The sequence below is a fragment of the Pongo pygmaeus genome, chromosome 21, assembly GCF_028885625.2.
Source record: "Pongo pygmaeus isolate AG05252 chromosome 21, NHGRI_mPonPyg2-v2.0_pri, whole genome shotgun sequence".
NCBI classification, from domain to species: domain Eukaryota; kingdom Metazoa; phylum Chordata; class Mammalia; order Primates; family Hominidae; genus Pongo; species Pongo pygmaeus.
The window spans coordinates 36,959,975-36,981,310 of NC_072394.2; the positions used below are offsets into that span (position 1 = coordinate 36,959,975).

General features: G+C 49.9%; 1 protein-coding gene across 8 annotated transcripts in view; it reads left to right on the top strand.

Annotated features, from left to right (window-relative positions):
• The window catches only part of DYNLRB1 (dynein light chain roadblock-type 1), a 32,809-nt gene extending 17,055 nt beyond the window's left edge, over window positions 1-15,754 (top strand). For 4 of the 8 annotated variants that reach the window (XM_063659154.1, XM_054466725.2, XM_054466724.2 and 1 more), the window contains exons 2-3: window positions 1,400-1,475; window positions 9,465-9,766. In XM_063659154.1, coding sequence (XP_063515224.1) covers window positions 1,400-1,475; window positions 9,465-9,751 — 363 coding nt within the window. In that variant the 3' untranslated portion in view covers window positions 9,752-9,766. Of the gene's footprint in view, window positions 1-1,399; window positions 1,476-2,236; window positions 2,439-9,464; window positions 9,767-15,375 lie in introns of those variants that run through there. The other 4 variants (XM_054466727.2, XM_054466726.2, XM_063659155.1 and 1 more) reach the window with 2 other exon arrangements.
• The last annotated feature ends 5,582 nt before the right edge of the window (window positions 15,755-21,336 follow it).

Consider the following 21,336-nt stretch of genomic DNA (forward strand, 5'->3'; position numbering starts at 1 on the left):
TGGGACTACAGGCGCCTGCCACTACGCCCGGCTAATTTTTTTGTATTTTCAGTAGAGACAGAGTTTCACCGTGTTAGCCAGGATGGTTTCGATCTCCTGACCTCATGATCCGCCCATCTCAGCCTCCCAAAGTGCTGGGATTACAAGCGTGAGCCGTTTGCCACTTTATAGGAGGAACTTGTTTACCCTTCCCTCCAGTGTTCGAGAGTATTCTGTCACAGGGGAGTGGGTGGCAGTGACTGGATTGTCAGCCTTGTGCCTCCCAGAAAAACAAGAATTCATTGTGCTGTCTCCACCCAGTGTTGAGGATCCCCCCCGCCCCATTTCTTTTGGTGAATGGAGCCTCTGTTTCTAATAACTCTCAGCCTTTGAGGGGCTTCTGACTGGATTCTAGACCAGTCTGGAAGGGGCCACCTGAGAACAGGTATACCTCAGGGCTAGTTTCCATCCACAGGAAGAGTTAAGCCTAGTTCAGTTAAGCAGTGTTTATCACACTTCTACTCCACAGACCTTTTTAGAGTCTCTAAGAAATAGACATAGTACCTAATGCGTGTCCCAGAGAGGCACAGCCAGGGATTTGGGGAGTCACACGTAGGCAGACTGCATCAACTGGGGGATCAGTAAAGGCTTCGCGGAGGAGATGATGTCTTAGATGGTCAAGAGGAGTTTGTTGGATTTCAGCAGAGAAGAGGCCTTGTGGGATAAAAAGATGTAGAGACAGGGAGGTGTGTCACGGAGCTGGAGAGCGGAGGGAAAGGTAGGACAGGAGTGACAGGAGGCCTGGCATGGCAGAATGAGGACCCAAACTGCAACTGCCCCTCCACTTACAGATGCCATATGCAAGAGTAGCCCACCAGAGCAGTTTCTGGGTAATCAAGATTAATGAGCCCCTTCCCAAGGCACACTTCTTATAGCTGAGTGCTGTGCATCACACTATCTCAGATGCCTGCCGAAGTCACTGAGTCTATCGTCATGTGCTGTTTGGGCCACAAATGACAAAGTGTTGTCTTCCTGTTAGATACTACTCTCTGGGTTTTCTTAAATCATCAGAGTCCCATCCCCCAGCTATGCCAAATATGTTAGTCATGGACATGTATATACATGGGAATGGTGTTTATATTCTGCTCCCCAACAGCTGAGGAGGGTGGGGTAATAGTCCCTGGTGGGCAGAGCGCCAGGAGCAGCCCTGTCCTGCGTGGGGGTGTGAGCGGATGCTCTGGGCACTGGTGGTGGCCGGAGGAGCGCGTCAGATCAGCCTGGGGAACTTTGAGGGGGTGCCGGGTGCCTGAGTATTACTTGTTTGTTGTTGGAAGACAAACGTATGATTCATCTGCCTGGGGTATGAGGAAGTTAATCCTGCCTATCGGCCTCTCCTAACCTTGGTCTTGTTTTCTGGCAGGCAGAGGTGGAGGAGACACTGAAGCGACTGCAGAGCCAGAAGGGAGTGCAGGGAATCATCGTCGTGAACACAGAAGGTACACGCTGCCTCCCACTGTGACCCACACCCAGGCCCAGAAGCAGCCAGAACACAGCACAGCACTTGCTGTCCACTGAGCCCTTCATGAACCTCGTCTAATTTTAGGCCTTTTTAATTTTTAACACCTCCAATGTTCTTTTTTTTTTTCATTAAGGCTAGTCAGTTGAAGCAGCGGGTGTGGAGAAGGGACAAAGAAATTGGTAACTGGCTGTGAGCAATTAGTTGTAAACAGCACTGCATTCAGACCAGCCACCTCCAGTGTCCTCACAAAGGGAAAATCCACTCAGTCCCACCACCCCGACAGATCACACTTCAGTCTTCCATGCTTACTCAGCCTCGTCCGGCACAGTTCCAGAGGACCATAATCATAGTTGTTACCCTTGGGCATATGTTTACACATGAGCTTTTTAAAATATTGCTTCATGGTTTACATAAACAAATTAAGTGCCACGACAATGTTCATTAGCCCAATTTTGTTGTTTCTACTTTTTAGTAAATCCATTAAGTGGATATTACGTACCCATTTGTGTTGATTCTGCTTTATTGGCTGGATAGTTCTCTAGTTAACTTCTCTGTGCCTGCAGCTCCCCTCCACCCCGACAACCCTTTCTGAGTGGTATCTGTATAGGTAGAAGGGTACAGATACTAATTTTCCCAGACTGCACTGGACAGGAAGGGAGCTAGCATTTATCACATACCCACTCTGTGCCAGGATTCTGGCAGGTGCTCCGCATACTCTTTCTTATATTCTTTAAGCAGCCCTGTCGTCTGCATTTTGCAATGGAGAAAACTGAGTCTAGAAATGTAATTGATCTGCCTACCATCACACAGTCGAGATTTAAATCCAAGCCCATCTGAGTGCACTTGGGTGCTTTCTCCCACGCCCGGCTGCAAAGAACCAGAATGGCCCCCAGGCCCTCACGCTCCAGGCAGCAGTAAGGACAGAGACTCTGGAATCCAGCAGTTGTGAGTTTGAATTCTGCCTCATCTCCTGACTAGCTTTGTGACCTTGGCCAAGTCGCTTAAGCCTGTAAATGGGGATAATACTTATATCTACCTTATAAGTTGAAGAGTAACTAAGAATGAACAGCGTAAAGCATTTAGTACAGTATTGTCACCATCTGTTTTGAGCTGTGAGGCATTCGTTCATACAAACTCTGATTTACCTGATTGGGTTCCCCTGTTGGGTTGGGGGCATCCACATGCTTCATGCCTCTAGACCACAGTGTTTCCCACATGTATTCATTCTTTGAAATCACCCGGGGGTCCTGTTAAACATAGCTTTCCAGGCCTCTGCACCAAAAAGTCTAATTTATTGGAGCCAAAGCAAGAACTGAGGAATCTGTGTGTTTACCAAGCACCCCAGGAGATTCTTATGATCAGACAGGTTTAGAAAATTCTGCTTTAGGGGATAGATTCTAATCAGAAGAGGCTGCAGTGAGAGCCACAGGCCTAAGATTCACAGCAGTTCTGTCTCCTTCTGAAGGCCTTCCCTTGGAGAGACTGCCTCAGATCATGTTTTCAGGGCTGTGGTCCTTAAACCCAGGAGTCCTGTGCTACCCTGGGAGTAGAGGTAGAGGCTGGGGTTCCTGTCCTCCACTTCAGTCAGAGCACACACACTAAGAACCATCAGTTCATGTTTCTACATTGGTTTTAATTTGGGAAGGGGTTTGGCCAATTTAAAAACTACCCTACTGGAGTTTACAAAAATAAGATAAACCAGTTCATGTGAGACTGGCAGGAGAGAGGAGTCCACTGAGACACTGCTGCTGATAGAGCAGCGTGACCAGTGAAGGAAGACCAGGACCATGCCTGACTCACCTCTGTTCCCGTGTCATTCACCACTTCACCACAGGCCGCAGAGTCAGGTCAGTGAACGTTAAATGAACCAACCACAGTGGGTGTTGCCATCAGCCCCTTTGATTTGGTAATTCCTGAGGACTGTGTTGAGAGGAAATAATCCCAAAGGAAAAAACCTGAAATTTTTGCAAGCATGTTAGATGCCATAATCAGTAGATTAATAATTGTTATAATGGCTGGGCGTGGTGCATGGTTGCTCACACCTGTTCTCAGCACTTTTGGAGGCCATGGCAGGACGATTGCTTGAGCCAAAGGGTTCAAGACCAGCCTGGGCTATGTAGTGAGACCCCCAACTCCACAAAAAAAAAAAGAAAAATTAGGCAGGTGTGGTGGCACACGCCTGTAGTCTTAGCTACTCAGGATGCTGAGACAGGAGGATTAATTGAGCCCGGGAGTTCAAGGCTGCAGTTTGCTTCAAGGCTTCTTGCTCAAAGCTGTGATTGCACTCCAGCACAGAGCAAGACCTTGTCTCTTTAAAAAAAAAAAAAAAAAAAGTAACAATGAAGTGTGTAGGCCCGTCAGTGCCCAGCCCAGGGGCTGCTCCCACAGGCCAGGATTTACCAGCAGCCCTGTGGGTGGAGGTGGTACAGCAGTGCCTATGTCTGTCACATGTCTGGCGTGCTGCCAGGCATGGTTTGTTTATGTGTTTCTTGGCTGCCTTGTAGGGTAGACACTATTGCGGCCACCTTTACAGACACACGCGGACATCCCAAGAGGTCAGGCCGTGCCCGGTTGCAGGGCCCCCCAAATTCTCTAGCCCAGTGTATTCAGTGGGCTCTAATTTGTTCAATGCTCTTAGAGAGCCTCTTATGTGTGTCTTCAGTCTGGGCCTTGTTTTGGAGAAGCAGAGTTCTCAGCAATTCCTACTTAAGCAGAATGCAAGCCATCAAGGGCAACAAAGTGGAGGTGCTGTGTCCTTGGATAGAATGTTGATTTCCAGCCAGGCGCGGTGGCTTACGCCTGTAATCTCAGCCCTTTGGGAGGCCAAGGCGGGCGTATCACCTGAGGTCAGGAGTTCGAGACCAGCCTGGCCAACATGGTGAAACCTTGTCTCTACTAAAAATACAAAAATTAGCTTGGCGTGGTGGCGGGCACCTGTAATCCCAGCTATTCGGGAGGCTAAGGCAGGAGAATCGCTTGAACCCAGGAGTCAGAGGTTGCAATGAGCTGAGATCACACCACTGCACTCCAGCCTGGATAACAAGAATGAAATTCGGTCTCAAAAAAAAAAAAAAAAAAAAAGTTGATTTCCAAGTCAGCGGAGCCCTGGCAAGCACAGAGCTAGACAGAACGTGCTCCCCAGCCCTGCCTAGTTCTGATTAAACCATGTGGTCATTTCATTTACAGGAGGCTGGGAGCCCTTGGGACACTGTGGAGGCAGGAGCAGGCCCCCAGCTCAGGGCTGCCCCTGATCAGTTGGGTGGCCTGAGGCAACTCCTTTCCCTGCTTCAGCCCTCAACTGCCTCGAGTCCTGTGATGGTCCAGGGAATCTCTTTTGGGCACTTCTTGCTCCAAGACCTGAAAGACTTTTGTCACTAAGAGAGAAAATGTCTTCTGGGACTGGACATTTTGATTCCAAGGAAACAACCCCAGGGGCCAACAGCCCCAGCTCTGACCCCCAGGCTTCCACATGTACTCACAAAGGAGAGGCCCTCATTCTTGCCTTAAAACTGCCCCTAAAGCCAAGCCTTTTCACTGGGAAGCCCCAGCTGCTTACCTTTTGGATACTAGTGAATGCTGCTTTTTTGTATACTCGTGGGGCTGATCGCACCATAGCTGAGAACGTGGAATGCAAAATGAACCCACCTGGCTTTGAATCCGGGCCCTACTTACTTATCAGCTATGTGGTTTTGGGCATAAGCCACTTTCTCTGTTAAGTGTTCTCATTTGTAAAATGTGGATCATAGTTCTGCCTTCCTCTTAGCTTTTAGAATAGTGCATGGCATGAAATGCCTATGAATGTCTCAGTTAGTGTGTGTGTGTCTTTAACTTGCGTCCCATTCTCAGGGCCCCCACGTCAGTGTCTTGTTTACATCTCACACAGTGACCCTGCGAGGCAAGGGTTTGCCCAGTTTGCAGATGAGAAACCCAAAGCTGAGAGAGGTGTGGGGAACCGCCCAAGGTCACCCAGCTGTGGATGAACGTGGTCAGAACGTGGAATCTGAGTTGGTCACACTTCCCACTGATCCATGGGGCCTTTAAGCCCTCTGGAAGCTTCCATTAAAGATGATTATTTGAGGATAATTGTATTGGGATGCCTATGATCTTACCTAGGGTTTTCCTACCCGTCCCCAACATTCAGCTCAGCTGCCTCTTTCTTCAGGACACCCTCCCTGATCACCCCAGCCCAGAGTGGTTGCTCCTGCTCCTGCCACTGAACCTATGACATACCCAAGTCCCAATACTTTTGAGCCACCTGCCACTGCCTTTTGACATCTCTGCCTTGGCTAGATTCAAATGGTGTTTCATAATAAAAGTGTGAGTTTAAGCAGCTTTACCGAAAACGCAAGGGAAATTTCATTCCATTTATACTTCTCCAGACCCCCTGCCATCCTCTGCTGCTACCCACACAGTCGGAATAAAAGGCTTAAATGTGTAAGTCCCATGAAGGCAAAGATTGGTCTCTTGTGTTCACTGCTGTCTGTAGTACTTAGGATGGTGTTGGCCCAGAGTTGGTGTTTGATTAAAGTATCTGTTGAATTTTTTAGATGTTTTTTATCACTTGAAGGGACTAGGTGTGGAGGAAGGGCCTGGGGGTGTATCCCAGTAGATCAGAGCCCCAAGTTAGAAATTGTGCCTCCCGGATAACCAGCTACTTCTGCAGGCTACACAGTGTTAATTTGTGAAGGCAGAGGCAGGGAGCAGGTGGCCTAATAACTAGGCCGTCTCTGAGGTCTCCTCCAGCTCTGGCACCCAGTGAATCTGGAATTAATCTTTGTCCTTGTTTTAATTTCTTCCCGGTTTTGGTCCTTGGCCCTGTACTTCCACGTTTTCTTTTGTTTTTAGAGTGAGCCAGTAGATGTTTAGTTTCTTGTCTGTTTTACACAGCTCCCGCTTATATGGATGTGATCAGACTCCTCATGCCAATATCTGTCCAAACTAGTGAAAGTAGACCCTTTGACCACTCACTTACCAATAGCAATAAAAGCTTAATGCTGTCTCTCTAGGGACACTAGTGAGCAAATCAGACTTGTTCAAGCCCTTGGGGACCTTACATTGTGGTGGGAGACGGAATAATGATCACTTTGTAATGGTGCAGTGTCAACCTGGGAAAACTGCATGGTGCTGGGATGGTGCCAGTGGGGATGGGAGGTGTCACCCGAAGATGGAGACCTCAGGGACCAAAGTGGAAATCATGAGTGAATAGGGGAAGGAAAGAAAGTTCCAGGCAGAGGGATCTGTGAGAAGGTGGCTTTGTGGTGTGTAAAAAGAGAAGGTCAGGGGGTCTGATCACCCAAACCATGCCAAGCCTTGGGACTGTAGGCCTCTTACCATTGGGGCCCAAAGGTGAGCTAAGGGGCGGGTTCCCAGCCAGGTAGCAAGAACAGCCAACCCAGGGCTCTACCTGGGCTCTGGTCCTGGCCCTCGGTGGGTGGGCTGTGTTTTAGCAAGGCCCTTGCAGGTTTAAGCAATAGTCACATACCCTCAGATTAATGGAAATGGAATTTACTGTGTGAGTGGTGTTTATTTATTAACATTTATTAAGTGTACTCTTGCTAAACATTCTTAAATGAATTAAGCAGTATTCAGCCTGCCCAGCAGCACTTTGAAGCACAGATATTATTTTACAGATAAGGCAGTGGAAGCTCAGGAGGTTTCATCACTTGCCCAAGGCTGCATAGCTGTGAAGGGCAGAGCTGGGTGTAAGCCTAGGTCAATTTGGAGCCCAGGACCCTATTAAGCTGGTCCATAGCTGCCCAGCCTAGGACTCGACTAAAGGCAGTCATCAGACTGACCTGCTGGGTGGCAAGAAACTGGCCCAGTCTTGTTTTCTTAGGCCCCCAGGAATGCGAGGGTGGGCAGAAAGAGTCGTGGTGGCTCCTACCCCATCGCCCATCGCCGCCCCATCGTGGTTAGATTATAATGGACGCACTCGTTACTGCCATCCTCAGGAAGCTTCAACTGTAGAGCAAGGCTTTGCGGGGCCCTGCCATGCACATTGTGGCCATCCAGGAGCCAGCAGCAGCCCTGGTGATCTTGTCATCTTGTCCCTTACAGACAAGTGATGACTACAACCTGTTCTCCTGACTTGACTTGGCTTAAAAATCCTCTCTGACTCACCTGCTTCTTTTGCCACTGTGTCCTCTTCTGCCCACCCTTGCATTCCTGGTGCCCTAGGAAGACAAGATTGAGCCAGTTTCTTTACCACTCAGCCGGTCGGCCTGATAACTGCATTTGGCCGATCCCTAGACTGAGCAGCTGTGGGCAGGATGAGCAGGGTCCTGGGCCCCAAAGCTGGCCACTTCTATGTGAGGAGCCACTTGTGCCACATTCCTCAAGTGCCTGTCAGGGGGCGGGCTCTTGGGGTCTCATGGATGGAGCCTTCTGCTCATATGTCACAGCCAATTCACAGGCACCTGCTGGCCCAATTATGACCTGCGGTGGCTCAGTGTGAGCCACATTCCTCACCTCTGTGACAGTAGGCACCATCCAGTCAATAAGTCCATTTAATGGTTCATCTCAAGGGAACAGTCCTCCAAACAAAAGGCTTGGTATACGGTGTTCACTGCCCAGTTAATTATACTGGTAACAAACCCAGCCCCTAAGTAGCCAACAGTAGGGGCTGGGGAGCTCTGTGGACTGCCCACCTAGTGGGCTCTTTGAAAGAGATAGCAGTGCTGTTTACAAAGGGTCAACATATTCTATGTTTCTGTGCCTGCTGTACAAACATAGAAACATGCTTTAACTTGGGGGCACGGCCATGTGGACAGTGTGTTCATAGCTGCTACCCAAGCCTCCCTTGGGTGGAAATCGTGATGGTTATGTCCCAGCACAAGGTGACTTTTTCTCTTCTACTTTTAAGTGTTTAGAAGTTTGTGGCCGGGCGCGGTGGCTCACGCCTGTAATCCCAGCACTTTGGAAGGCCGAGGCGGGTGGATCATGAGGTCAGGAGTTCAAGACTAGCCTGGCCAGTATGGTGAAACCCCGTCTCTTCTAAAAATACAAAAATCAGCCAGGTGTGGTGGTGCACGTCTGTAGTCCCAGCTACATAGGGGGCTGGGGCAGGAGAATCACTTGAACCTGGGAGGCGGAGGTTGCGGTGAGCCGAGGTCGCGCCATTGTACTCCAGCCTGGGCGACACAGCGAGATTCCATCTCAAAAAATAAAATAAAATAAATAAAAGAAGTTTGTAAGGCAGGGTGCGGTGACTCATGCCTGTAATCCCAGCACTTCGGGAGGCCGAGGCGGGCAGATCACCTGAGGTCAGGAGTTCGAGACCACCCTGGCAAACATGGTGAAACCCTGTCTCTACTAAAAATACAAAAATTAGCTAGCTGGGTGCTGTGGCACGCGCTGTAATTCCAGATACTCAGGAAACTGAGGCAGGAGAATCACTTGAACCTGGGAGGTGGAGGTTGCAGTGAGCCACTGCACTCCAGCCTGGGCGACAGAGCAAGACTCTGTCTCAAAAAAAAGAAATTTGTAAAAGCGCTTCCTGGTTTCAATTCTAAGCACTATGAGTGAGAGTCTCTCCTTTTTTTGGACAAAAAAATAAAAACCTTATTTTATTAGTTTTTTTAGTCTGTGTCCCTGCATGAATCAGAGCTAGTCTCTCCTTTTACTGGTAGGAACCAATCAGCCCTGGGAAAGGAACCCAGGAGTGAGCCAGCAGGCCTGCATGTGAATCCTGGCCCCACTGTGTGACTACAGACAGGTCGCCTCATCACTCAGAGCTCCTGTTGCCTCATGGGCGAATGAGATGGTGTTGCCACCCACAGAGTAGTTCTAGGGCATGGCACTGGCATGCTTCAGGTGCTCAGCACCATGCCTGTCACATAGCAAGCCCTCTGCGGATGGTGGCATTGACTGAGAACTGCTATTCCAGTTCTCCCCAATTAGGGGTGTGGGTGGGAGCTCAGCAGAAGAGGCTCCACATCCTCTCAGTCTCCGTCTGCTCTCCCCTCAGGCATTCCCATCAAGAGCACCATGGACAACCCCACCACCACCCAGTATGCCAGCCTCATGCACAGCTTCATCCTGAAGGCACGGAGCACCGTGCGTGACATCGACCCCCAGAATGATCTCACCTTCCTTCGAATTCGCTCCAAGAAAAATGAAATTATGGTTGCACCAGGTAAGGGGTCTTCTACCTCCCTATGTAGGAACACACCTCATGGCACATTCTCTGTGGCTCATCAGGAGTCCTGGCACAGTGGTGTCTCCAGAGGATCCAAGCAGGGCCCGAGGAGTTGAAGGAATTGGGTTGTTGCCTCACTGCCTAGCCAGCCTCCAGCTGGTGTCCCATAGCAGATCCTCCCAGGGACCGGCCCCAGAGGGGAACCCCAGTCTCCTGGGATAGACACGTGAGCATCATGCGTGTCTCCCCTGCCTTGATAGGAGAAAACTCAAAGGCATTTGGGACATAGAGGAAGGTGTGGCCAGGCCTGTCTGGGGCTGTCTGCAAAGGCTTCCCAGAAGAGGGGACACTGGAGCTGAATCTTAAGGGCACCAGGAAGCAGTGTGAGCAAGGCGGAGGGGCGGAAAGCCAGTGATTCTGTTCCAAAATGTAAAGCAAAAGTACTGTATCATTTTATCCTTGAAAACATGTTCTCTGCCCACTTGTAAAGGCCAGGCCTGTCTTTAGGCCCCTTGCAGCCAGCTTTTCCTCCCGCACGGGAGCAGATTGCTGTGTTTCCTTTACGTGGGGTGCTTGCCTTGCATTTGGGGGCTGTGTGGTGCAACCAAGGCCTGTGTTTAGTCCTTAGGATCATTCTCAGGGTGAGGAGATGCTCATTCTGGGAGGAGCCCACAAGGGTGGGAGCACAGGAGCGAGCAACAGAGCCACATCTCCTGCCTGTTCCCCTCGCTCTCACTCATGGACTGGGGTGGCAGACAGAGCCTCCAGGGCAGTCTTTGCATTATTACTTTTTTCTCACTCTGCTTTTTCTTGGCTGAGCCACATAGTTGAGTGTGCGTGCGTCATGTGTGCGCGTGATGGTGCACTTCTGCTGCAGTGCCGCTTATCTAGGGCATCAGGATGTGAGTGGGGAGGAGTGGGAGGTGAGACTTTGGTCCAGTTTAGAAGGGGCCACAAACACCTAACTCAGTTGCATGGACTTGATCTTGCAAGCAGAGGTTTTTAGGGCAGGAGGTGATAGGGTTATGATTAGGACCTGGATAAAGGAAGGCAGTGGGGGGTCTGGGGACACTGAATGCTCTGGACTGGCAACACAGAGGGCAAGGAGGCTGGCCACAGAGTTCTGAAGTAATTTGATGGGGGGTCAGCCGCTCCCCACAGCAGACCAGCATAGGTTCTGTCACCAGGCCTGGAAGAATGGGCAGGAAAGAACTATAGAGCCAGTCACAGCAGCCCACAGTCTCCCTGGGACACTCCCTAGAGGGGTGGGGACAGAGCAGTTCAGTCACAGAGAAGAACATAAGAATAACTCCAGAGTCTTTTATTCCAAAATCACTTTTCCGTGTGTAATGCCTGATCCATCCGGGAGAAAAGACTGCAGGAGGCGCAGAATCTGTTTTCCCAGCTTTGCCTCCCGCAAGCATGACCCTGGGCAAGTCACAGAACACCTGCAAATCCACATCTGTAAAGTGTCAAGTAGGGGACGGGACTGTGCTGTGCTGATGTCCTGAGCCACCCTGCCTGGTTGAGTGTGTTGACCTGGGTTGGGGGAAAAAGCCTTGGAATCAGATTTAAACTCCAATTCCTCCCGGGACGTCATGTTGTGTGGCTGCAGAGGACAAAGCTTCACTCTCCTAAAAGTCAGGCCGGGATGGGGTGCGGTGGCTCACGCCTGTAATCCCAGCACTTTGGGAGGCCAAGGCAGGCGGATCACAAGGTCAGGAGTTTGAGACCAGCCTCACCAACATGGTGAAACCCCGTCTCTACTAAAAATACAAAAATTAGCTGGGCGTGGTGGTGCACACCTGTAATCCCAGCTACTTGGGACGCTGAGGCAGGAGAATCACTTGAACCCAGGAGGCGGAGCTTGCAGTGAGCTGAGATCTCACCACTGCACTCCAGCCTGGAAGACAGAGTGAGACTCCGTCTCAAAAAAAAAAAAAGTTGGGCTGGGAACAATCCCTCTACTCACCAGCAGACCTTGTGCTCCCCAGTGGCCCACTGGGAGTTCAGGGTATGGGGGAAGGGAGCAAATTACATGGTCTCCAAATCAGACAAATTCTCCATGGACAGTGTCCCTTGGCATAAAGCTCCTGAGAATGTCTCCTCCGGAAGGGCAGTGTCGTCTGAAAGCTCCTGGCCATTCAGGTCTCAACTTAGCAGTGGTGGCGTCTCCAATTTGGCCCTGAAGACCCACAGGCATTCAGAGCCCATGACTGTGGTTAGTGCTTGAGTCCAGAATGGGCAGCTCCCAAGTAGGGGGTTCTCCTTGGGGTTCACAGGCCTGGAGATCCCACAGCCTTGTCAGTGGAGGAGGATGAGGTGGCCAGTCCTTCACCTTGGCAGCACTGCAGGGGGCGCCCGTGCTCTCAAGTCACACTGTCTCTCTCCCGCACACACGCGGCGCTGTGCTGGAGGACAATGGCACGCTGAGCTTGTCTTACACACAGAGCATGCTTCTTTGGCTCAGCCTCACTGCTGCCACTCAGTCCTTCCTCGTCACCAAATGCTTACCTGCATTTTTAAGGCTGTCTCTTCCACTTGAGAGTAAGTTCTATGAGGGCAGGGGCTTGTAAGCACATAGTAAGCATCTAGCAAATATCCATTGATTAAATAAATGAATGACTCTGTAAACCTCCATCCACTGCTGACACCCCACTGATATGGGTCAGAAGTGGGGTCAGCAGTGGGGATGGGGTCAGGGATGTCTATGGGGCATAGTTTTAGGATGAAAACCAGTGATTTGACACTTTGACATACCCACTTTTACGTGGCCAAGAAAAAATAATTGGGTTTTGGTGCCAGAACTCCTGTGGTCAGGAGCCACCACGCAGAGCCTAGGAGGCACTGGCACTGAATTGCCTCAGGATGGCTACAGAACACAGGACCCAGGGGTGGCCACGGGCGTAGAGCAGGCCTGGCTGCTGCTGGAAGTGCCCATATGAGACTGTAGTTAGCACCCTACACATCGTGGGCAGCCTGGAGCAGCCTGGCCCGGGAGGGAGATCCATGCCTTCCCACCTTCCTGACCTGACTCCATCCAGCTGAGGAGCTGCTTCCCAGGCCGCAGACAGCAGCAGGTGTTCCAGACAGTGTGGCTAGACTTGTGTGCCACATTCACCCGACCCTGGCCCACAACCGCCCACATGAACAGACTTTTTTTTTTTTTTTTTTTGAGACAGGGTCTAGCTCTGTTGCCCAGGCTGGAGCGCAGTGGTGCGATCATGGCTCTCTGCAGCCTCAGCCTCCCTAGTAGCTGGGACCACAGGCATGCATCGCCACACCTGGCTTTTTTTTTTTTTTTTTTTGGTAGAGACAGGGTTTCACTGTGTTGCCCAGGCTGGTCTCAAACTCCTAGGCTCAAGCTATTCTCCCACCTCGGCCTCCCAAAGTGCTGGGATTATATGCGTAAGCCACGATGCCCGGCCAAGACATTTTAACACAAACTTTTGTTAGCCGGACATAGTGGCACCAGTATTCCCAGCTACTCGGGAGGCTGAGGCAGGAGGATCGCTTGAGCCTGGGCAGTTGAGGCTGCAGTAAGCCATGATCATGCCACTGCACTCCAGCCTGGGCGACAGCAAGACCCAGTCTCAAAAAACAAAACAAAAAAAATAGACTTCTAGTTTTCATTTATTAACTTCACTAATATTAAAGCTGAGGTAACTAACTCAACCTACACAACCTGCAACATACACTACCTCTCACAAAGCACTTGAAGTGGTATTACTGGATTTAGGGCTTGATAATTTGGAATAAAAGACACTGATGTTACTGATCGTGTCTATTTTTATCAGTGGCTTGTTAATTATTTCTCTTTTCATTAGTGATTTTTATGTATGCAGATTGGTTAGCCATGAAACTGTTAGTCATTTCATTTCTGTTTCTTCCCTGTTGCCACAGCCCATCTTCGAGGGAAGAACCAAGCTTTAGGCTTGGCTCTGAACAGCCACAAAGTGACTTGGCTGAGGTCCTGCCATTTCGCTCATGCTCAGCAGGGGGCAGCAGACCAGGGCAGTTCAGAGTATGGGGTCAAACCCAGGTCCCTGTCCCCACTCCACCTGTGGGTTTACCTTGGATTGGGCAAGCCCTTTAACTCTCTGAGGCTCCGTGTTCTCAGAGTGACTCGAGGAGTCACTGAGGTGCCGTGTGAGAAGTGGGTGGCCCAGACTGGGACACAAAGAAGCCTTGATCAATGTTTGCAGTTTGATTAAGTGGGTAAATCTGCATACATAAAAATCACTAATGAAAACAAATAATTAACAAGCCACTGATAAAAATAGGCACAATCAGTAATATCAGTGTCTTTTATTCCAAATTATCAAGCCCTAAATCCAATAATACCACTTCTCCAGTTACCTCTTCAGTAAAACGAGAGGCACTCAGGCTCACCTCCAAAGACTTGGACTTGCTGTGATTTCTTGGTGGACATTCCTCCTTACAGGGCCAGATCCCTGGAGCTGGAATCCAGGCTGCTTTGTCCCATTTTGAAATTTTCTTATTCAGAAGGTTCTGGAAAGCCAACAAATTGAGTTTGTGACAGAAATTGACATTAATTGGCTGGGTGTGGTGGCTCACACCTATAATCCCAACACTTTGGGAGGCTGAGACAGGAGGATCACTTGAGCCCAGGAGTTTGCAACAAGCTTGGGCAACATAGTGAGACCCCATCTGTACAAAAAACTTTTTTTTTTTTTTAAATGGAGTCTCACTTTGTCACCCAGGCTGGAGTGCAGTGAGGCGATCTGCAACCTCTGCCTCCCAAGTTCAAGCAGGTCTCCTGCCTCAGCCTCCAAAGTAGCTGGGATTACAGACACCTGCCACCAAGCCGGGCTAATTTTTGTATTTTTAGTAGAGACAGGGTTTCACCATGTTGGCCAGGCTGGTCTTGAATTCCTGACCTCAAGTGATCCGCCCGCCTCGGCCTCCCAAAGTGCTACGTGAGCCACCACACCTGACCTTCTACAAAAAACTTTTTAAAAATTTACCCAGGTTTGGTGGGGTGTGCCTGTAGTCCCAGCTACATGGGAGGCTGAGGTGGGAGGATCACCTGAGCCCAGGAGGTCAAGGCTGCAGCGAGTCATGATCGCACCACTGCACTCAGCCTGGGCGACAGAGCAAGACTCTGTCTCGCGGGGGGAAAAAAAGAGAGAGAAAAACAAGAAAATGACATTACCCAAGTCCAGTGAAATATGTTGGAATTCCATCTTTGACACTAAGTAGCTGGGTAACCTTAAGCCAGTGGTCCTCCCACAGCCTACAACATGAGCATCACCTGGGAACTTGTTAGAGAAGCGCAAACTCTTGGGCTTTGCCCCAGCCCCACTAAATGATGATTCTGGGCGTGGAGCCCTCCAGGTGGTTGGGATGCCCCCTAGTTTGAGAACCATGGCCTTAGGCAATTCATTGGAGCCTTTGAACCGGAGTCCTCCCACCTGGAAAGCAGGGGTGAGAATCCTGCCTACCTGCTGCCACTGTCGTGGGGAGGATTAGAAGAGATGACACGCCGTAGAGTGCCCGCTGCCCGGTATGGGGAGGCGCCTCTTGCAGGAGCCCCTGCAGGAATCTTACAGTTTTATCTTCTGTTTTCCCAGCATTTAGAGATGCTGAGCGTTGATGCTTTTTATTGCTTTCTCCCCTTCCTCATTTTATGGTTAGTGATTTAATGGTTTATTTGCTTTCTTGTATGTTTTTCTCTCATTTTACATTTAGTGATTTTTTTTTCATTTTTCTCTTGCAGATAAAGACTATTTCCTGATTGTGATTCAGAATCCAACCGAATAAGCCACTCTCGGCTCCCTGTGTCATTCCTTAATTTAATGCCCCCCAAGAATGTTAATGTCGATCATGTCAGTGGACTGGCACATGGCAGTCACTTGGAACCCACTCAGACCAATCCAGTGACCATGTGTGGGCTGGCGGCTCTTCCTCCCCCACCAACGGAACCCCTGTGTGCACCAACCTTCCCCAGAGCTCTGGAGGGTCCTCTCTCCTCACTTCCAGGCTTTGGAGCAAGAGCTTGCAAGAAGCCCGCACCCAGCTTCCTTCTGACCTTCAGTTCACTTTGTCGCCCTTGGAGAAAGCTGTTTTTCTTTAACTAAAAATAACCAAAATGCTTACCAGTCTGTTGTGTCTTTAAACACTAGGTTGAAAAGGCCTCTCTCTTTCTGTGTAATCACACGTTGGAGGCCCGGTTGCCTCCTCCAGCCCTGGTGGGAGATGATGTTCATGGCCTCCGAGAAGCCTGCTGCTTCTTGTGCCTGTGGCCATACTTAGTGTAGCTTGGTGTATAATTGGTGCTCTGGTTTCTGGGCCTCTTGGCCCTAGTCCTTCTTTTACCGTTTCCCACTGCTGCCAGTGTTGAAAGATTTTTTTCTACTATGCTGCACTGGGGAAGAGAGTGGTACTTACTCAGGACCCAGAATGCACCTGGCGTGTAACATACAGTAGTTCTCACCTCATGGTACCCATCTGCAGACAGAGTGTTAGGGCCACCTCAGACATGGGGACTTGGGTTTAGAACGGCTTGCCTACGCCCTTACAGCCAGGACACAGGTCTCAGACTCAAATAGCCCTGCTCTTCCCACACTATCTGCCCCAGAAATCCTGGAGGGCCCCCGTTCACCCGAGTGAGCCCGTCCTGGGCAAACATCTGCCCCGCAGACTCGGAGCGCAAGGGTCCTCTCGCCGAGAGCTTCCCAGAATTCACCTGCACTCAGGCTCCCACCCACCCCTCATCCAGCCACACTCTTGTTTTTTTCCCTCTGAAACCACATGTATTTAATTTTATTAGGGTTTTTCTTTTTATCTTATGTTTCCTGTTACACAGGAAAAAGACTCGGCACCGTGTAGTGTGAGCCTGGAAATCCCCGTCATTGTCCTCCCTGCCCCAGAAGTCACCACTGTCTGTGAGTTCTTCCATCTAGCAATCATACTTGCCCAGATTTTCCAGTGAGGCTTCCTCAATGGTATCGGAGGAGTAAAATATGTACTCTTGGGAGTTGAGGGATGTAGTTCATAAGAGTGTGGCAAAATTTCTTCAAAATCTACTTTAATGAAAGATAATAGGCATTTTCCACTCTATAATATATCCATGATTATCTTAATATAAAAATAACCCTCTCAAATAGTTTTCCCTGAATCTTCAAGTAACATTGGTTGTCTGAGAAACACTCTGGTTTCCCCTGTCCCTGCGGACCTAGGAAGCGCCCCCTGAGAGTGGGTGACTGCAGACCCCATGTGGTGATTATCTGCTGGGTTCCATGGCTGCAGACAAACATGGGGTGTGGCCAGCAGCATCTCCCTTGTGTTCTCGGAAGCTGGGATCCAAGTCTGAGGCTCCTCCGTCCTTCTGCTTGAATTTCTCCAAGAACGATAATGGGGAAGGAGGTCGGAGAGGAGAGGTCAGTTTTCTAGGACGGGGATCGGGGGTCTGTCCCTGGAGGGAGGAGGCGTTCTGGCTCCAAAGTCAGGGTTCAGAATAGGGCTGGGGGGCCTGTCCCTTCCACCTTCCCTTAGTCCCCCTACTACTCCCTCTTGTTTGCCTTAAAGTTCCCCATCCTAAAAGCATTCCATCAAAGTCCTGGGGAAAGTTTCTTATGAAAATAAAGATGTTCCACCTCCCAGTCCCTTGAGCACCAGGATTTTGTACATCAGGAGCCCACCATGTACATCAGGAGTTTGTAATGCAGCAAGGCAAGCATCATTCCTTGGACTCAAGATGTAAAAATTTGGCCGGGTGCGGTGGCTTCTGCCTGTAATCCCAGCACTTTGGGAGGCCAAGGCAGATGGATTGCTTGAGCCCAGGAGTTCAAGAACAGCCTGTGCAACATGGCAAAACCTTGTCTCCACCAAAAATATGAAAATTAGCTGGGCATGGTGGCACGCACCTGTAGTCCCAGCTGCTGGGGAAGCTGAGGTGGGAGGATTGCTTGAGGTTGATGCTGCAGCGAGCTATGAGTCCACCACTGCACTCCAGCCTGGGTGACAAAGTGAGACCCTGTCTCAAAAAAGATGTAAAAATTCATGGCCACAGAGAAGGTTTACGGGGGCGGGGGGAAAGGTTAAAATTAAGTTTGTTTGTTTTTTTTTTTGAGACAGAGTCTCTATCTGTCACTCAGGCTGGAGTGCAGTGGCGCGATTTTGGCTCACTGCAACCACCACCTCCCAAGTTCAAGTGATTCTCCTGCGTCAGCCTCCCAAGTAGCTGGGACTATAAGCGCCCACCACCACACCTGGGCTAGTTTTTGTATTTTTTTGTAGAGATGGGGTTTCACCATGTTGGCCAGGCTGGTCTCAAACTCCTGGCCTCAGGTGATCCGCCTGCCTTGGCCTCCCAAAGTGCTGGGATTACAGGCGTGAGCCACCACGCCTGGCCAAAATTCAGATTTTTAAGAATCTAAATAATGGTATTCTACATACAAAAACCCTAGTGTTTCTGTACTCAAAAGTAGCGTGTATACTGTCAAGGTTAGAAACTGACAGCTGTCCTAGGCCTAGAGGGAAAAGCATGGGTTCTGAGTTTCAGAAGGACATTTGCCAATACAGCAAAGGTGTGCCCACACCCAGTATTTTTTTATGAAAAATTTCAAACCTACAGAGAATTGAAATAATTGTATATCTTCCATCTCAATTCTACAGTTACCCATTTTGCTATATTTCTGTATCACATAACTTTCCATTCTTCCATCTAACTTATTTTTTTATGCCTTTCTAAGTATATTGCAGGCAGTACCCGCCCCTAAGCACTGCCAAGTGTGTATCATTAACTAGTTTGTTTACTGCTTTTGGAGGATGGGTAAGATTTACATACAGTAAAATGCACAAATCTTCAAAGTGACAAATGTGACCCCTGTGTAACCTCACAGCCGTTTCAGAAAAGCTGCTGCTGCTTCCCAGTCAGCCCAGCCCACTCCCCAGAAGCCACCCTGTTCTGATTTCCTCCAAGTGTGATTTCTGCCCTCTAAGGTACAGCTCTCACCTGGGCTCCATGAGCAGGGCTGGCGTTTCAGGGAAGTGGCAGCTTCTCGGGAGGTGCTGCAGCTGCCATCTCCCATCAGCATTCATGCCTCCGCCTCAGCCCTGGCCATGGCTCCCTGGAATTCTGATCCTCCTCTGTGAGCTGGTATTGCTGTTTCTCCAAAAATTAAAAATGCTCCAACGATTATAGGTTTTCTCCCCTTTCATATGTTTGGCTCTGAGACACTGCATGTTGGCACGTTTTTCATTGAGAATCCTGAAAGCCACCTTTCCATAGCAAATTCCCGTCTGTCTCTACCAAATTACCAGAAAAAGAAAAAATGAGAAATGGAGGTCTCAGATTCCGTCATCACAGCAGGTACAAATCTAAGTCGCTGAATCCATCAAATTAGTAAGCATACCCCACTGTCAGTGAACTTAAGCTGATCAGTTATGTATTGAGAAGGCCAATAACACAATTGCAGAACGTGTTCAAAATACTAGTCCTACTGCTATGGTGAACAAGCTCAATCCAATCAAAAGCACCTTTATTTTGGTCTCCCACTGTCTAAATTCACTCTCTAGGGCTTGTTCTCCTGCTGTCCCTAGGTGAGATGTAGAGCAAGCCCTGCCCTGGGCAGATGAAGTCCCCGCCCAACACAGGAACAACTCCTTTGAGCCAAATTTGGAGACAGGCCGCCCCTTCCACTGTGGGCCCACAGGGAACCTCGCTGTCTGCAGAGGGAGAGCGGCTTATGTTTGGCCTCGGCCTTATTTTATTTGCCCACTTGGTGCTGTCAGCTCTCTTGCCCAAGTTGCTGAGAGGGGCGTGAGGTGGGGAGCAGAAGTTCATCGTTCGCCGATACTGCTGTGAACTGGCTTCGGCCGTGGTGCATTTTCGTGAGCTTTCACACGCATGCCCCCTGCCCTCTTCTGTTGGCAGCTCCCTCACTTTGGAGGGTGCGCTCCCTCTGGCTGGCCCTGTCTATCTTTGGCTCCTGGCTGTCAGGGTCTCCCCTCTACACACACTCTTCTGTTGAGTCGCGGTGAAGCAGAAACCCCACCGCCTTCCTCCATGGGTTACGGTAAGATTCATAGCCTCTTAGTGGCCTCTAAAAATCGTCCTCGAACTTCCAGCTCCTTTACAGACCACATTCCCAGCAGAAGTGTGAGCTCGCTTGGGACCACCTGGTGTCACAGTCCAGGCTGCAGCTGGTCCTGCTCTTCTCCGTGGCATTCGGCCCAGAGACTATGCCTTGGGGGGCGTCTCAGCAGAAACTAAGATGAAAGTAATTCAACTTCAACCCCCTAGTTCACAAGAAATGTGTTAGTTGTTTTCCCTAAAAAAGGCTAGGTGAAATAGGGAATTTCATGATTTTTTGTGGGGGGCGGGGGGTACACAATCTCCTTCTTTCACCCAGGCTGGAGTGCAGTGGCCTGATCTCAGCTCACTGCAACCTCTGCCTCCCAGGTTCAAGCATTTCTCCTGCCTCAGCCTCCCAAGGAGCTGGGATTGCAGGTGTGAGCCACCACACCTGGGTAATTTTTCTGTATTTTTAGTAGAGACAGGGTTTCACCATGTTGCTCAAGCTGGGCTCCAACTCCTGGGCTCAAGCAATCCTCCTGCCTCAGCCTCCCAAAGTGTTGGGATTACAGGTGCAAGCCACCACGCCTGGCGTATTTGATTTTTAAATACAACAAGTATTTGGGTAAAAATTAAATTTAAAAAGTTTGCAATAACCTGACAACAGGCTATAATATGATAAGCCAGGGCTTCCCAGCCCTTTTCTAATGAAGTAACTGAAGAATGAGGAGCGTTATCTAGAAGTCCAGGGTGAATCTGCCGGAGTCAGCCAAAGACAGCCCCCTGCAAACATGAACCTGCTCTCTAGAAATGTACACAGGTTTGTGTCCCAGTGGCTCCGGGGGGAATGTGGAGCCGAGTGGAGTCAGGAGCACAGGCAGCCAGGGGAGAACTGATGGTGGCTTGGGCAACGGCGGTTTCATGGGGTCGGAAAGGGGGATTCTGAAGGGAGAACACCAGGACTTGCTGGGGAGGGTTGGAAAGTAAGGGAATGAGACATCAAAGGAGACTTCCCCATGCCTGCTTGGGCAACCAGGTGCTGCCATTTACTGAGAGGAGGCTGACTGGGGACCTTTGTGGGGAAAGAGCACCAGCAATTTGGAAATGGCTTAATCTGAGCCTGTTAGATACCCATGTGTTTAGAAAGAATGTCGGACGGACTGTTGAATACCCAACTCTGCCAGGCCTTGCTAGACATAAGGATATGGAGCTATCAGCCTGTTACTGGTATTTAAAGCCAAGAAGTTCAGGTGCAGTGGCTCATGCCTGTAATCCCAGCACTTTGAGAGGCCAAGGCGGGAGATTCACTTGAGCCCAGGAGTTCGAGACCAGCCTGGGTAACATGGTGAAACCCCATTTCTACTAAAAATACAAAAAACAGCCGGGTGCGGTGGTGAGTACCTGTAGTCCCAGCACTTGGGAGGCTGAGATGAGAGGATTGCTTGAGCCTGGCTGGTCAAGGCTGCATTGTACCACTGCACTCCAGCCTGGCCAACAGAGTGAGACTGTGTCTCCAAAAAAAAAGGTTCTGGAGGCTGGGCACGGTGGCTCACGCCTGTAATCCCAGCACTTTGGGAGGCCGAGGCGGGCGGATCACCTGAGGTCGGGAGTTCGAGATCAGCCTGACCAACATGGAGAAACCCCGTCTCTACTAAAAAT